At 40.9% G+C, this 13,501-nt stretch overlaps 1 protein-coding gene and 1 long non-coding RNA gene across 2 annotated transcripts in view; one reads left to right on the plus strand and one right to left on the minus strand.

Moving 5' to 3' along the window:
* The window catches only part of tpx2 (TPX2 microtubule nucleation factor), a 94,598-nt gene that overhangs the window by 22,619 nt on the left and 58,478 nt on the right, over positions 1-13,501 (plus strand). Inside the window, exon 3 of the mRNA XM_034173141.1 lies at positions 11,236-11,364. Within this exon, the coding sequence (XP_034029032.1) occupies positions 11,236-11,364 (129 nt within the window). The remainder of the gene's footprint in view (positions 1-11,235; positions 11,365-13,501) is intronic.
* Positions 633-7,673, minus strand: LOC117512914. The gene is made up of 3 exons (XR_004561418.1): positions 7,498-7,673; positions 2,904-2,907; positions 633-644 (listed from the first exon to the last, which is right to left on the minus strand). It is a non-coding gene; the product is annotated as an uncharacterized LOC117512914 (long non-coding RNA).

Consider the following 13,501-nt stretch of genomic DNA (forward strand, 5'->3'; position numbering starts at 1 on the left):
ACTTTGGAAAATAAACAGCTGTTAAAGTTCAGCTTTTTGTGATCTGTACCTCTGAACATCACTGCACAGCTTTTCTGTAATTTTTGTTCAGTTCATTTATATATTCTAATTTTTTTAAGGATTTTTTTTAAAGGATATTTGACCGTTTATTTCATCTCATGATCTCATAAATTCAGTATTCGATGCGCACATGGTGTTAACAGGACGGTGCCGTAAGAACCGCACCGGTAGAGAAAGTACAGAGCGTAAAGGCACACGGTTTGGTTTTTTTTACGAGTGTGTGTGTGTGTGTATATATATATATGTATATGTATATGTATGTGTATATGTGTGTATGTATGTATATATATGTATGTATATGTGTATATGTGTGTGTGTGTATATATATATATATATATATATATGTTCTGCTCCGCGCTCGCTGTCTCACGTGATGCTTCACAGCAGAACGTAATGTCTCGTGCCTCCGTTCAGGAATCTCGCTCCCTCAGTCTGCAGCGAGTTGACTCTGTGCGCGCGCACACAGCTCCTTCGGTAAACTGCGCATTTTAAAAGGCTTTGAACAAGACGGCTGCTGTTTTAATCGGCCGTCTTATTAAAAATTTGAACGTCCAAATGACGGTAGGACGGCTTGGTGCCTAAAACTATGAATTGAGAGAAAAATCAAAGACTTAAATAAAATAAACGACTCGTCGACTACTAAATTAGTTAACGATTTCAATCATCGAAGTAGTCGTGACTAGTGTTAAGGATACCACCCTTCCCCACGTCCGAAAGGACCTGGAAGTGTTCCTTGCATGTTCAGGAATCGTGAGACAGAAAAAAACCTCAGAATTCAATTTGCAGTTATACAGACCTTAAAGGGTTTATTGAAGAATACAGCAGAACAGATCAGAGGATTATCATTCACCAAGCGCAGGGTGGGTTCAATGCAACACACGTTATTACGCAACGATACCAACAGGTTGTGTGTTCAGCAAAGAACCTCGAATGCTGGAAACACACAATCTTTATAGGGTTTGTTCAATTCAGTTCAGTCGGGGCGTTATCGTCTTCTGATTGGTTAACCAGGGGAGACCAGGAGGTCATGAGAGGTCTTCGGGAAATTGGTGGGGGAAAGGTCTTCGAGAAGTGGCATGGGGGGAATATCTCGGGCAAACGGATTGCTGAGTCAGATGTCTGGCTGGACATCTGATCCTAACACCAGTTTAAACTTGTTCAACAGTCTATATATGGAGGTGTCTTCAATTTTAGTGTGCCATTATACAGACAGCGAGAAACCACAGTTCTAATATCAGCACAGACGAAAGTTTCAGTTCCTATATGTCAGGAGAGTCAAACATTTCCACAGGGAGTCAGCAGAAAAAGGTCACATCAGAGTTCATTCAACAGCAATAACACATTTAAGCAATTAATAATAATGAAACATTATTCCAGTTACATGATAAATCATACAAAGCATTTCCAAAGGAGTATGTGTCGTTTAACAAAACATAAGATCTTTAAACATATTATAGCATAGGCATCATGCCGGCATCAAATAATGACTTTATTCAAAGTGGTCAATGCCGGCCGGGCTTACCTATAGGAAGTCAACAACACGTCAGCAGTTACACATGGTCAGTACAATTCATCATAAGCACATATTACAATCCTTAATCAAACCGTATAATATTGTATCATTTCAAAATCATCATAAATCAAATAAACACCCATCAAAACATAAGCATACACTTTTTCATTTGTTTGGCATCATGATAAATCCCTTAACACATTACAGCAAAAATATCACACCAGAGCCTTTATTCAATCCATACAGTACCTTGTTCATTAGAACAGGATGGTGCACCTACTTCTAAACATTTACTTTCCAAAATAATGAACACAAAGCATTCTATTCAATGTGATAACTTTTAGCATTGTTGGCATGCAAAGCTAATTGCGAGCAAAATAACATATCTTCACTAGTCGAGCCAGCCCTACAAAACTGAAATACATTCACAGCGGTGCGTGGCTTTGGAACCAGAACCTCCTCATGCTCCGTGTTATTATCCGAGCCTCGCTAACCATCCAACCAAGACGAGAGGAAACAGAGTGCGTGAGACAGAGTGAGTGAGGCAGCGTGCGGCTGCTGCTGCACGATGACGTCAGATTCCGAGTCGTTTTATGCAACTTTGTTGATAAAATAAATAATTCACTGTAATCGTGATTATGAAAAATAATCGAGATTGGCGAATATTGTAATAATTGTGACTGCCCTATTTGAATGGAGCTTTACTGATGTGGGAGACATATATTTACATTGTTAAAGCAAGTGTTCCAGAGTAAAAATTAAGTTCTCTCTCTGCCTGTCTCTCTCACTCGCTTTTTCTTTCTCTCGCTGTTTTCATGCTGCGCAAACTTAGAACTTTGTGGGAAACACAAAGTCTTTCAACTGTAAAATAAATGTAGTCTCAGCGATGCTCACATGCAGGATTTTATCAGGCACTTTTTCCCTTTTCAGCGGACAGAATATCTGTTCGCTGTTTTTCTCGGCTGCACGCCGAGCTGCTTTTCTTGGTGTTTTACGTGAATTACGTCAGTATCGGATACCGATCCTGGATCGGCTCGGTCCCATCCCTAGTTCGAATGCAGAGCGTAACAGCTTTCAGACGTCTTAAGTAAAATGGATAAATGGGTCAGAACCAGTCCAATAAGAGTCTTGTAATCAAAAACATGCTTATTTAGGGTCTGCTCCCTTCTCTGCCCCTGACCAAGGCAGCGTCTCTACATCTGGAGTTGGTCCCTGGGCACAGGACTGTGGCTGCCCACTGCTCCTAGTGATGAGATTGTGTCTAACTGTAATTCTGATGGGACAAATGCAGAGGACAAGTTTTATTGTGTGTGTGTATATGTGCAGTGACTATTCTATTCTATTGTAAACCAGAGTCATCCAATGTGTGTGTTTCCTTATGCTCAAAGAGGGGATGCCAGCTTTAGCAGACAAATCGCAGTGGTGGCTGAGGCGGTGACAACCAGTGATGAATCTCAAGGCGCATTGATACATTGGGTTCGAGGATTGTAGACAACTGGTTGAAGTGCACATGTACACGACATCACCACAGTCCAGAAAGACAGGAAGGGATCGGTTATCAGGAGCTTCTAGGCTCTTGAGGGGAAACAACTTATTTCTATAAAGGAAGCTGAGCTTCACCCTTACTTTGGAGATCAAGTGTTCAGCAATCTTCCATTCCAGCTTATTAATTAATCAAAAACCCAGACAGAGCTTTAATTCATTTGAAAGCTTGACTCTTAGTCTTGTCCATCCAAATTGGAAGTCCCAAAAAACAGTTTTATTTATTATCTATCGTCCACCTGGTCGTTACTGTGTTTCTCTGTGAATTTTCAGACCTTTTGTCTGACTTAGTGCTTAGCTCAGATAAGATAATTATAGTGGGCGATTTTAACATCCACACAGATGCTGAGAATGACAGCCTCAACACTGCATTTAATCTATTATTAGACTCTATTGGCTTTGCTCAAAAAGTAAATGAGTCCACCCACCACTTTAATCATATTTTAGATCTTGTTCTGACTTATGGTATGGAAATAGAAGACTTAACAGTATTCCCTGAAAACTCCCTTCTGTCTGATCATTTCTTAATAACATTTACTCTGATGGACTACCCAGCAGTGGGGAATACGTTTCATTACACTAGAAGTCTTTCAGAAAGCGCTGTAACTAGGTTTAAGGATATGATTCCTTCTTTATGTTCTCTAATGCCATATACCAACACAGTGCAGAGTAGCTACCTAAACTCTGTAAGTGAGATAGAGTATCTCGTCAATAGTTTTACATCCTCATTGAAGACAACTTTGGATGCTGTAGCTCCTCTGAAAAAGAGAGCTTTAAATCAGAAGTGCCTGACTCCGTGGTATAATCAATCAATCAATCAACTTTTTTCTTATATAGCGCCAAATCACAAACAGTTGCCCCAAGGCGCTCCATATTGTAAGGCAAGGCCATACAATAATTATGAAAAACCCCAACGGTCAAAACGACCCCCTATGAGCAAGCACTTGGCCACAGTGGGAAGGAAAAACTCCCTTTTAACAGGAAGAAACCTCCAGCAGAACCAGGCTCAGGGAGGGGCAGTCTTCTGCTGAGACTGGTTGGGGCTGAGGGAAAGAACCAGGAAAAAGACATGCCGAGAAGGGGGGCAGAGATCGATCACTAATGATTAAATGCAGAGTGATGCATACGGAGCAAAAAGAGAAAGAAACACAACTCACAAACTCGTAGCTTAAAGCAGATAACCCGTAGGTTGGAGAGGAAATGGCGTCTCACTAATTTAGAAGATCTTCACTTAGCCTGGAAAAAGTCTGTTGCTCTATAAAAAAAAAGCCCTCCGTAAAGCTAGGACATCTTTCTACTCATCACTAATTGAAGAAAATAACAACCCCAGGTTTCTTTTCAGCACTGTAGCCAGGCTGACAGTCAGAGCTCTATTGAGCTGAGTATTCCATTAACTTTAACTAGTAATGACTTCATGACTTTCTTTGCTAACAAAATTTTAACTATTGGAGAAAAAATGACTCATAACCATCCCAAAGACGTATCGTTATCTTTGGCTGCTTTCAGTGATGCCGGTATTTGGTTAGACTCTTTCTCTCCGATTGTTCTGTCTGAGTTATTTTCATTAGTTACTTCATCCAAACCATCAACATGTTTATTAGACCCCATTCCTACCAGGCTGCTCATGGAAGCCCTACTATTATTTAATCCTTCGATCTTAAATATGATCAATCTATCTTTGTTAGTTGGCTATGTACCACAGGCTTTTAAGGTGGCAGTAATTAAACCATTACTTAAAAAGCCATCACTTGACCCAGCTATCTTAGCTAATTATAGGCCAATCTCCAACCTTCCTTTTCTCTCAAAAATTCTTGAAAGGGTAGTTGTAAAACAGCTAACTGATCATCTGCAGAGGAATGGTCTATTTGAAGAGTTTCAGTCAGGTTTTAGAATTCATCATAGTACAGAAACAGCATTAGTGAAGGTTACAAATGATCTTCTTATGGCCTCGGACAGTGGACTCATCTCTGTGCTTGTTCTGTTAGACCTCAGTGCTGCTTTTGATACTGTTGACCATAAAATTTTATTACAGAGATTAGAGCATGCCATAGGTATTAAAGGCACTGCGCTGCGGTGGTTTGAATCATATTTGTCTAATAGATTACAATTTGTTCATGTAAATGGGGAATCTTCTTCACAGACTAAAGTTAATTATGGAGTTCCACAAGGTTCTGTGCTAGGACCAATTTTATTCACTTTATACATGCTTCCCTTAGGTAGTATTATTAGACGGTATTGCTTAAATTTTCATTGTTACGCAGATGATACCCAGCTTTATCTATCCATGAAGCCAGAGGACACACACCAATTAGTTAAACTGCAGGATTGTCTTACAGACATAAAGACATGGATGACCTCTAATTTCCTGCTTTTAAACTCAGATAAAACTGAAGTTATTGTACTTGGCCCCACAAATCTTAGAAACATGGTGTCTAACCAGATCCTTACTCTGGATGGCATTACCCTGACCTCTAGTAATACTGTGAGAAATCTTGGAGTCATTTTTGATCAGGATATGTCATTCAAAGCGCATATTAAACAAATATGTAGGACTGCTTTTTTGCATTTACGCAATATCTCTAAAATCAGAAAGGTCTTGTCTCAGAGTGATGCTGAAAAACTAATTCATGCATTTATTTCCTCTAGGCTGGACTATTGTAATTCATTATTATCAGGTTGTCCTAAAAGTTCCCTAAAAAGCCTTCAGTTAATTCAAAATGCTGCAGCTAGAGTACTGACGGGGACTAGGAGAGAGCATATCTCACCCATATTGGCCTCTCTTCATTGGCTTCCTGTTAATTCTAGAATAGAATTTAAAATTCTTCTTCTTACTTATAAGGTTTTGAATAATCAGGTCCCATCTTAACTTAGGGACCTCGTAGTACCATATCACCCCAATAGAGCGCTTCGCTCTCAGACTGCAGGCTTACTTGTAGTTCCTAGGGTTTGTAAGAGTAGAATGGGAGGCAGAGCCTTCAGCTTTCAGGCTCCTCTCCTGTGGAACCAGCTCCCAATTCAGATCAGGGAGACAGACACCCTTTCTACTTTTAAGATTAGGCTTAAAACTTTCCTTTTTGCTAAAGCTTATAGTTAGGGCTGGATCAGGTGACCCTGAACCATCCCTTAGTTATGCTGCTATAGACGTAGACTGCTGGGGGGTTCCCATGATGCACTCTTTCTCTTTTTGCTCTGAATGCACCACTCTGCATTTAATCATTAGTGATCGATCTCTGCTCCCCTCCACAGCATGTCTTTTTCCTGGTTCTCTCCCTCAGCCCCAACCAGTCCCAGCAGAAGACTGCCTCTCCCTGAGCCTGGTTCTGCTGGAGGTTTCTTCCTGTTAAAAGGGAGTTTTTCCTTCCCACTGTAGCCAAGTGCTTGCTCACAGGGGGTCGTTTTGACCGTTGGGGTTTTACATAATTATTGTATGGCCTTGCCTTACAATATAAAACGCCTTGGAGCAACTGTTTGTTGTGATTTGGCGCTATATAAAAAAAAAAATGATTGATTGAAGTGTTTAGGATGGATTTTAAAGGAAACCTCCATGTCAATAGTTAATCCCAAATACTTGTGGCCTAACTGCTTAGTTCAAGAATATTACCTTGAGTAGTTAATTAATGGTATGCTCTCCAGACAGGGTTCTCTCCAGACAATGGCGCAACGGCGCTGCGTCATGATAGTTATGACAGTGCCGTTATACTGTGCCCTGCTCTCAGGTAGGGTTTTTTTTTTAATTTTTTTTTTTTATTATATACAGCCAGGCTGTGTGCAATTTTACCACACAGCCAGGCTGTGTGCAATTTTACCACACAGCCAGGCTGTGTGCAATTTTACCACACAGCCAGGCTGTGTGCAATTTTACCACACAGCCAGGCTGTGTGCAATTTTACCACACAGCCAGGCTGTGTGCAATTTTACCACACAGCCAGGCTGTGTGCAATTTTACCACACAGCCAGGCTGTGTGCAATTTTACCACACAGCCAGGCTGTGTGCAATTTTACCACACAGCCAGGCTGTGTGCAATTTTACCACACAGCCAGGCTGTGTGCAATTTTACCACACAGCCAGGCTGTGTGCAATTTTACCACACAGCCAGGCTGTGTGCAATTTTACCACACAGCCAGGCTGTGTGCAATTTTACCACACAGCCTCAGTGAAACAGTAAAGTGTGAAAAACTGACTCTGAAAGTTTTTCTTCCAGGATTTCGTCATTAAAAGAGCACCTTTTTCTTTACTTCTTACAGAATTTTTTGTTTTGTTTTTACTATTGTTGTTTATTCACCAGTGACCCCAGATCATATTACTTGTATGTGAGAACTTGGCAATAAATTTGATTCTGATTGGACAATCAAATCAGTCAAGATTTAGCTCTTGTTCAGACAAGACAAGGTCACTCGGGAGGAGCTCTGAGTCGAGCCGTTGCTCCTCCATGTCTAAAGGAGTCACTTGAGGTGGCTCGGACATCTTTCCGGATGCCCCCTGGACGCCTCGCTGGAGAGGTGTTCCTGGCACGTCCCATTGGGAGGAGGCCCCAGGGAAGACCCAGGACACGCTGGAGGGACTACATCTCTCGGCTGGCTTGGGAACGCCTTGGGGTTCCCCCGGAGGAGCTGAGGCAGGTGTGTGTGGATCGCGAGGTCTGGGCGGCTTTGCTTGAGCTGCTGCCCCCGCTTCCCGACTCCGGATAAAGCGGAAGAAAATGGATGGATGGATGGATATAGTATGCAGTCCCACTCAAAAATATTGAAAAACTAAACTGTCAACATGACAGAAAAACTCTGCCTGTCTTAAAGGTAGTGTGTCGTTTTTGAAGAAGAGAGCAAATGGTATGTCTATCAAATTTAGTGTGTTTTTAAACTTTTCAACATTATTTTCTTAACTTAGAAAAATGCAAAAAGAACTTTGATATTACAACATAAGTGTCTTTTTTTTTTTTTTTTGTCCATTATGCTTGCTTTCAATGCATCTAAAAGCAGTAAAAAAGACTCGCAGCACTCTCCGCCTCGGTTGATAATTGCAAACAACCCTGCCATACTAAAAAAAAAAAAATTTCTGGGGAGAACCCTACCAGAGAAATGTGACTTTGGGGGGGGCATTTTTCATTTCTTTACATTCAAGACTAGTTTGAGTTTCTCCAGATGGCATTGTATCAAAAGTGGACTTTAAAAAAAAAAAAAAAAAAATCAAATGCCTGAGTCATTGCGTTTGAACAACAGTAGATTACAGTGTCGTCGGCATAAAGATGATAGGTGTTTGATAGGTTTACACACAGGTTAGTAGTTTAAATTGTGACCAGAATAGGTCCTAAAACTGGGCCTTGAGGGACACCTTTGTTTACCTCGAGGAAGGCAGAGTTAATACCAGCCATCTGGACATACTACGTTTACATGCCGTTAATATTCGGGTTACGGTCAATATTCCGGTTTCTGAATCATTAGGAATAACCTGTTTACATGCTTAAGCAGACAGTTACTCCTGTATACATGGTCAGTGGTATCATTTGAAATATCCCCATATAAACAGCGACGCACGTCTTCCACCGGTGCTTGATTTGATCTGCCGTTCGTGCAACTCCTGCTTCGTGTAAAACCCCTCACTACACACTTTTCTCAAACAGGCATTAGCATTTTCTCATTTGTCTGTCCTCCGGGCTGCCTCCGCATCAAAACAGCGAGCGTAGTCTCTGGACCGGTTGCCAGATTTGGTGTTCCTACGCACAGAAGAGAGGGGGGCGGTGAGAGTGGTCCGCTGCGGCATTTAGAGCCCGCAGACACGGTAAGCGCATAGGAGGCAGAGCAATCGCTGTGATATACCGACCAGGTGTCTCGACCGGCCGCCTGATAAGGACGCAGAACACAATGCGCTGTTTACCTTTGCTTCTGTGGTGTCCGGTGGGCTGCGCGCGCCACATACAAGTAGTTGCTGTACTCAAAAGACCAAGTTTCCTCGCAGATAGAACATGCGCAGAACACAAAATAATGTTCCTTTCTATGGGGATATCCCAATGCGCATTTATATGACCTGATATTCGGGTTACAAAAAGGAGTAACCCAGGGGTCTTATTCGGGTTTTTAAAAACCGGAATATGAGCATATTCGGTTTTTTGCGGGTGTTTACATAGCCGTGCGCAACCGGGTTATTGCTAATATTCTGGTTATGAAAGGGTTATTGGTTGCATGTAAACGTAGTCACTGTGTCCTACTTGCCAAACAGCCTGTAAACCAAGAGACCACATGTGTAGAGTCACTGTGTTTCTAACAGCAGATTGATACACAATATCAGATGCCTTTGAAAGATCCAGAAACATTTCAACACAACTTTTTTGCATCCAGTGCCTCAAACACATCATTTAAAACTTAAAAAAAAGAATGGCAGTAGTGCTGGGCAACAGGGGACAGAACGTGCATGTCTGGGTCAACAGAGTACACTCAGTACAGTGACTCTGAACAGGGTTCTCAGCAGAATTTATTTGTTGTTTTTTTTTCCCCTCGGCGTAATGGGATGGACAAAATCACCTTAACAAGCCAGGGGTTCGGGGCCTGTTTATAAATGAACAGTTCTGATGCTTCTGTGACATCAAGACAGGACTCACTCTTCCATGTTTTAGCCTGATGCCTCATTTCTTTTGGCTTTAAAGTAAGATTAACAAGGATTTTAAAACTATGGCTGTATTTCACAAAATTTGGCCCTCAAATTGTGTTTCAGAGGATTTTACATTGAAAACTTTTCTGGAGGAGAATGACCTCTGCCCCCTACAGTACTTAAACGTGCTGTGCTCAGACTGTGACACTGGGATACGTTCTACCACACAGAATGGAGGTCTCATTTTGTGGAAAAAATAGTTTTTTGTCAGTTGTAGTTTGCTGTCTGTATTACATTTGGAAAGAGGTGTCATTTGATTTAAAACAGATTCACTTTGAAGTTATTGATTCCGGACTGATCTGTCTTTCCAAATTTTCTCGGCAGAGTCACAGCAAATCCCACAACACGCACACACGGAGTGGAGGATATTATTATTATTATTATTATTATTATTATTATTTTCCTTTACATGAGGGACAGTAATTTCAGTTTGCTAACCAGCGAAGGGGGAGATATTAATGGTCCAGTCCATGTCAGAGAACCATGGTGTTGGGTACCCCATGAAACAGGCACGTTAATGACAAACGAATGAAAAACTGTCCGCATGAAGCAGTGGATGATTCTCGCTTCTGCCCGAAACAACCAGCGAGTCCCGTTGAGTGACTTTAATCAGCAGACAAGGTCAGTCAAGATTGACATCTTTAAATTGCTTTTGTATAGATTAATGAATAAACTTTGAACTCACTGGTTCTAAATCAGAACCAGCAGGTCCACAAGTCAACATAGAGAAATGATCTTTTTCCTGTTACACACCCTCAAACTATGCAATGGCACAACTGCAATGTTTTTTTGTTTTTGTTTTTTTTTTCCCCCTCAGGCAGCAGCATACTGGGCTGTTACTCTGTTATCACACCAGCAAGACCCCTGCTGAAACAGGCTATTCACTCACGAATGAGGATTACTAATAACAGACAGCCCTGTGGGCCACATTTAGCTCAGCCTGTTTATGTGTGGACATGCTATATCAGGGTGTCTGAACTTTAAAAAACATGCACCCTGAGATCTGACTGTGGTGACTGGTGGGATTCTGACTTGAATTTTGTGTATTTACCCTAAAAAAAAAAAAAAAAAAGTTTGCGATTGTGTAGTTGATGCAGCGGAGGTTCGTGATGCTGAACCTGAGTGGTCTTTGGATGTCCTAATTTAACATGAAAAATAGCCAGTCACAGGGTGCTGGATACTATCCCAGTGGTCGTGGGGTGAGAGGCGGGCTGCACTGGGCTCATTTTGTGACTGCACCTGTTTGTGGTAGTTTTGACTGTCCTGCTCAGCATGTCTGTACTGTAAAAGTCTCCCTGACCTGATATCAGGGTTTTGTGTTCATTTGTGGAGTTTAGGGTGTATTCTAAACCCCAGAGTCCTTGTAGGCTAAGCTAATCTTCTAGCCATTGCAGATGGAGCATCTCGTGCACAGTTGGCTACAGACGTGTGGTTGTGACTTCATTTTAAATCCACTTGTTGCTGTTTTTGTGTCCAGACTATCAGACTGGTGCACAGTGTCATCTGACCACCCCGCTGCAGTCCAGAAAGAAACTTGAGAGAGGCGAAAAGCGCAACCTGCCCAAAGCCACCGTAGCCCCTCGAGTGAAGACGGAGTCCGACCCTGGTTAGTATCCCTTCTCTGAAAATCACTCTAAGCCTCTGTCACCCAAAAACCGCTGGGTTTGTCCTGGGGTAAGGGGCCGACTGGAAGATTGTAAGGTGCTGTAGCGCCACCTGATATCATTTAGAAGATCTAGATACTAATTTATCCCATTCTATAAATTGTTTTGGTGGAATGTCTATTGGTAGGGATTGAAATAAATACAGTAACCTTGGTAAAATATTCATTTTCACTATATTTATCTTACTACTAAAATCCAATGGGTAAGTAGACCATCATTCCATGTCCTTTTTTATATTTTGACTTATGTAGTTGTAATTAGCCCCATACAGATTTGAGATATTTTTGGTTATATATATACCCCTAACTATTCAATCTGTTTTGGGTCCCATTTGACTTCATATTTGTTTTATTTGTATTGAGGGGGTGTAATTAAATGAGAATCTGGGTTTTTGCAAGATTTAATTTGTATCCTGCATAATTGAATTTTTCTATAATTTCCATCATTCGCAGGAAGGAGGGATCTACATCTGATAAGTAAAGCACTATATCATCCACAAAGAGGCCAATTTTTTTGTTCCCTATTTCCAACAGTTATACCCTTCAGTTCCGTATCCTGGCGGATTGCTTGTGCCAGTGGTTCTATATAAATGGCGAACAGTGTGGGGCTAAGACAACATCCCTGTCTCGTTCCTCTACCCAGTACAAATCTCTGTTAATGATCCATTCACCTTTACCCTTGCAGTAGGTTGTTGATAAAATGCCTTAATACAATTAATTGATTCTTCAGTGAAGCCAAATTTTCCTAGTGTTTGGTATAAAAAATCCCAATTTACTCTATCAAATGCCTTTTCTGCATCAAGGCTTATCATAGCTGCATTGTAGCTTTCTTTTTGAATGTTATGTATGACGTGTAGCGTTCTTCTAATGTTATGTGTTTGTCGGCCAGTTATAAATCCTGTTTGATCTTCCTCAGTTAAGTCTGGCATGAACTTTTCAAATTGTTTACAGATAATTGAAGTGTATAATTTATAGTCCACATTTACAACCCCTGGCAAAAATTATGGAATCACCAGCCTCTGAGGATGTTCATTCAGTTGTTTAATTTTGTAGAAAAAAAGCAGATCACAGACATGACACAAAACTAAAGTAATTTCAAATGGCAACTTTCTGGCTTTAAGAAACACTATAAGAAATCAAGAAAAAAAGATTGTGGCAGTCGGTAACGGTTACGTTTTTAGACCAAGCACAGGAAAAAAAGATGGAATCACTCAATTCTGAGGAAAAAATTATGGAATCACCCTGTAAATTTTCATCCCCAAAACTAACACCTGCATCATATCTGATCTGCTCGTTAGTCTGCATCTAAAAAGGAGTGAACACACCTTGGAGAGCTGTTGCACCAAGTGGACACATGAATCATGGCTCCAACACGAGAGATGTCAATTGAAACAAAGGAGAGGATTATCAAACTCTTAAAAGAGAGTAAATCATCATGCAATGTTGCAAAAGATGTTGGTTATTCACAGTCAGCTGTGTCTAAACTCTGGACCAAATACAAACATGGGAAGGCTGTTAAAGGCAAACATACTGGTAGACCAAGGAAGACATCAAAACGTCAAGACAGAAAACTTAAAACAATATGTCTCAAAAATTGAAAAATGCACAACAAAACAAATGAGGAACGAATGGGAGGACACCGGAGTCAACGTCTGTGACCGAACTGTAAGAAACCGCCTAAAGGAAATGGTATTTACATACAGAAAAGCTAAACGAAAGCCATCATTAACACCTAAACAGAAAAAAAACAAGTTTACAATTGGCTAAAGAAAAGCATTCGTGGACTGTGGATGACTGGATGAAAGTCATATTCAGTGATGAATCTCAAATCTGCATTGGGCAAGGTGATGATGCTGGAACGTTTGTTTGGTGCCGTTCCAATGAGATTTATAATGACTGCCTTTAGAGAACATGTAAATTTCCACAGTCATTGATGATATGGGGCTGCATGTAAGGTAAAGGCACTGGTGAGATGGCTGTCATTACATCATCAATAAATGCACAAGTTTACGTTGATATTTTGTACAATTGAAAGGATGTTTGGGGATGTTTCAAGATGATAATGCATCTTGTCATAGAG

The sequence above is a fragment of the Thalassophryne amazonica genome, chromosome 6 (assembly GCF_902500255.1).
Source record: "Thalassophryne amazonica chromosome 6, fThaAma1.1, whole genome shotgun sequence".
Classification (NCBI taxonomy): Eukaryota; Metazoa; Chordata; class Actinopteri; order Batrachoidiformes; family Batrachoididae; genus Thalassophryne; species Thalassophryne amazonica.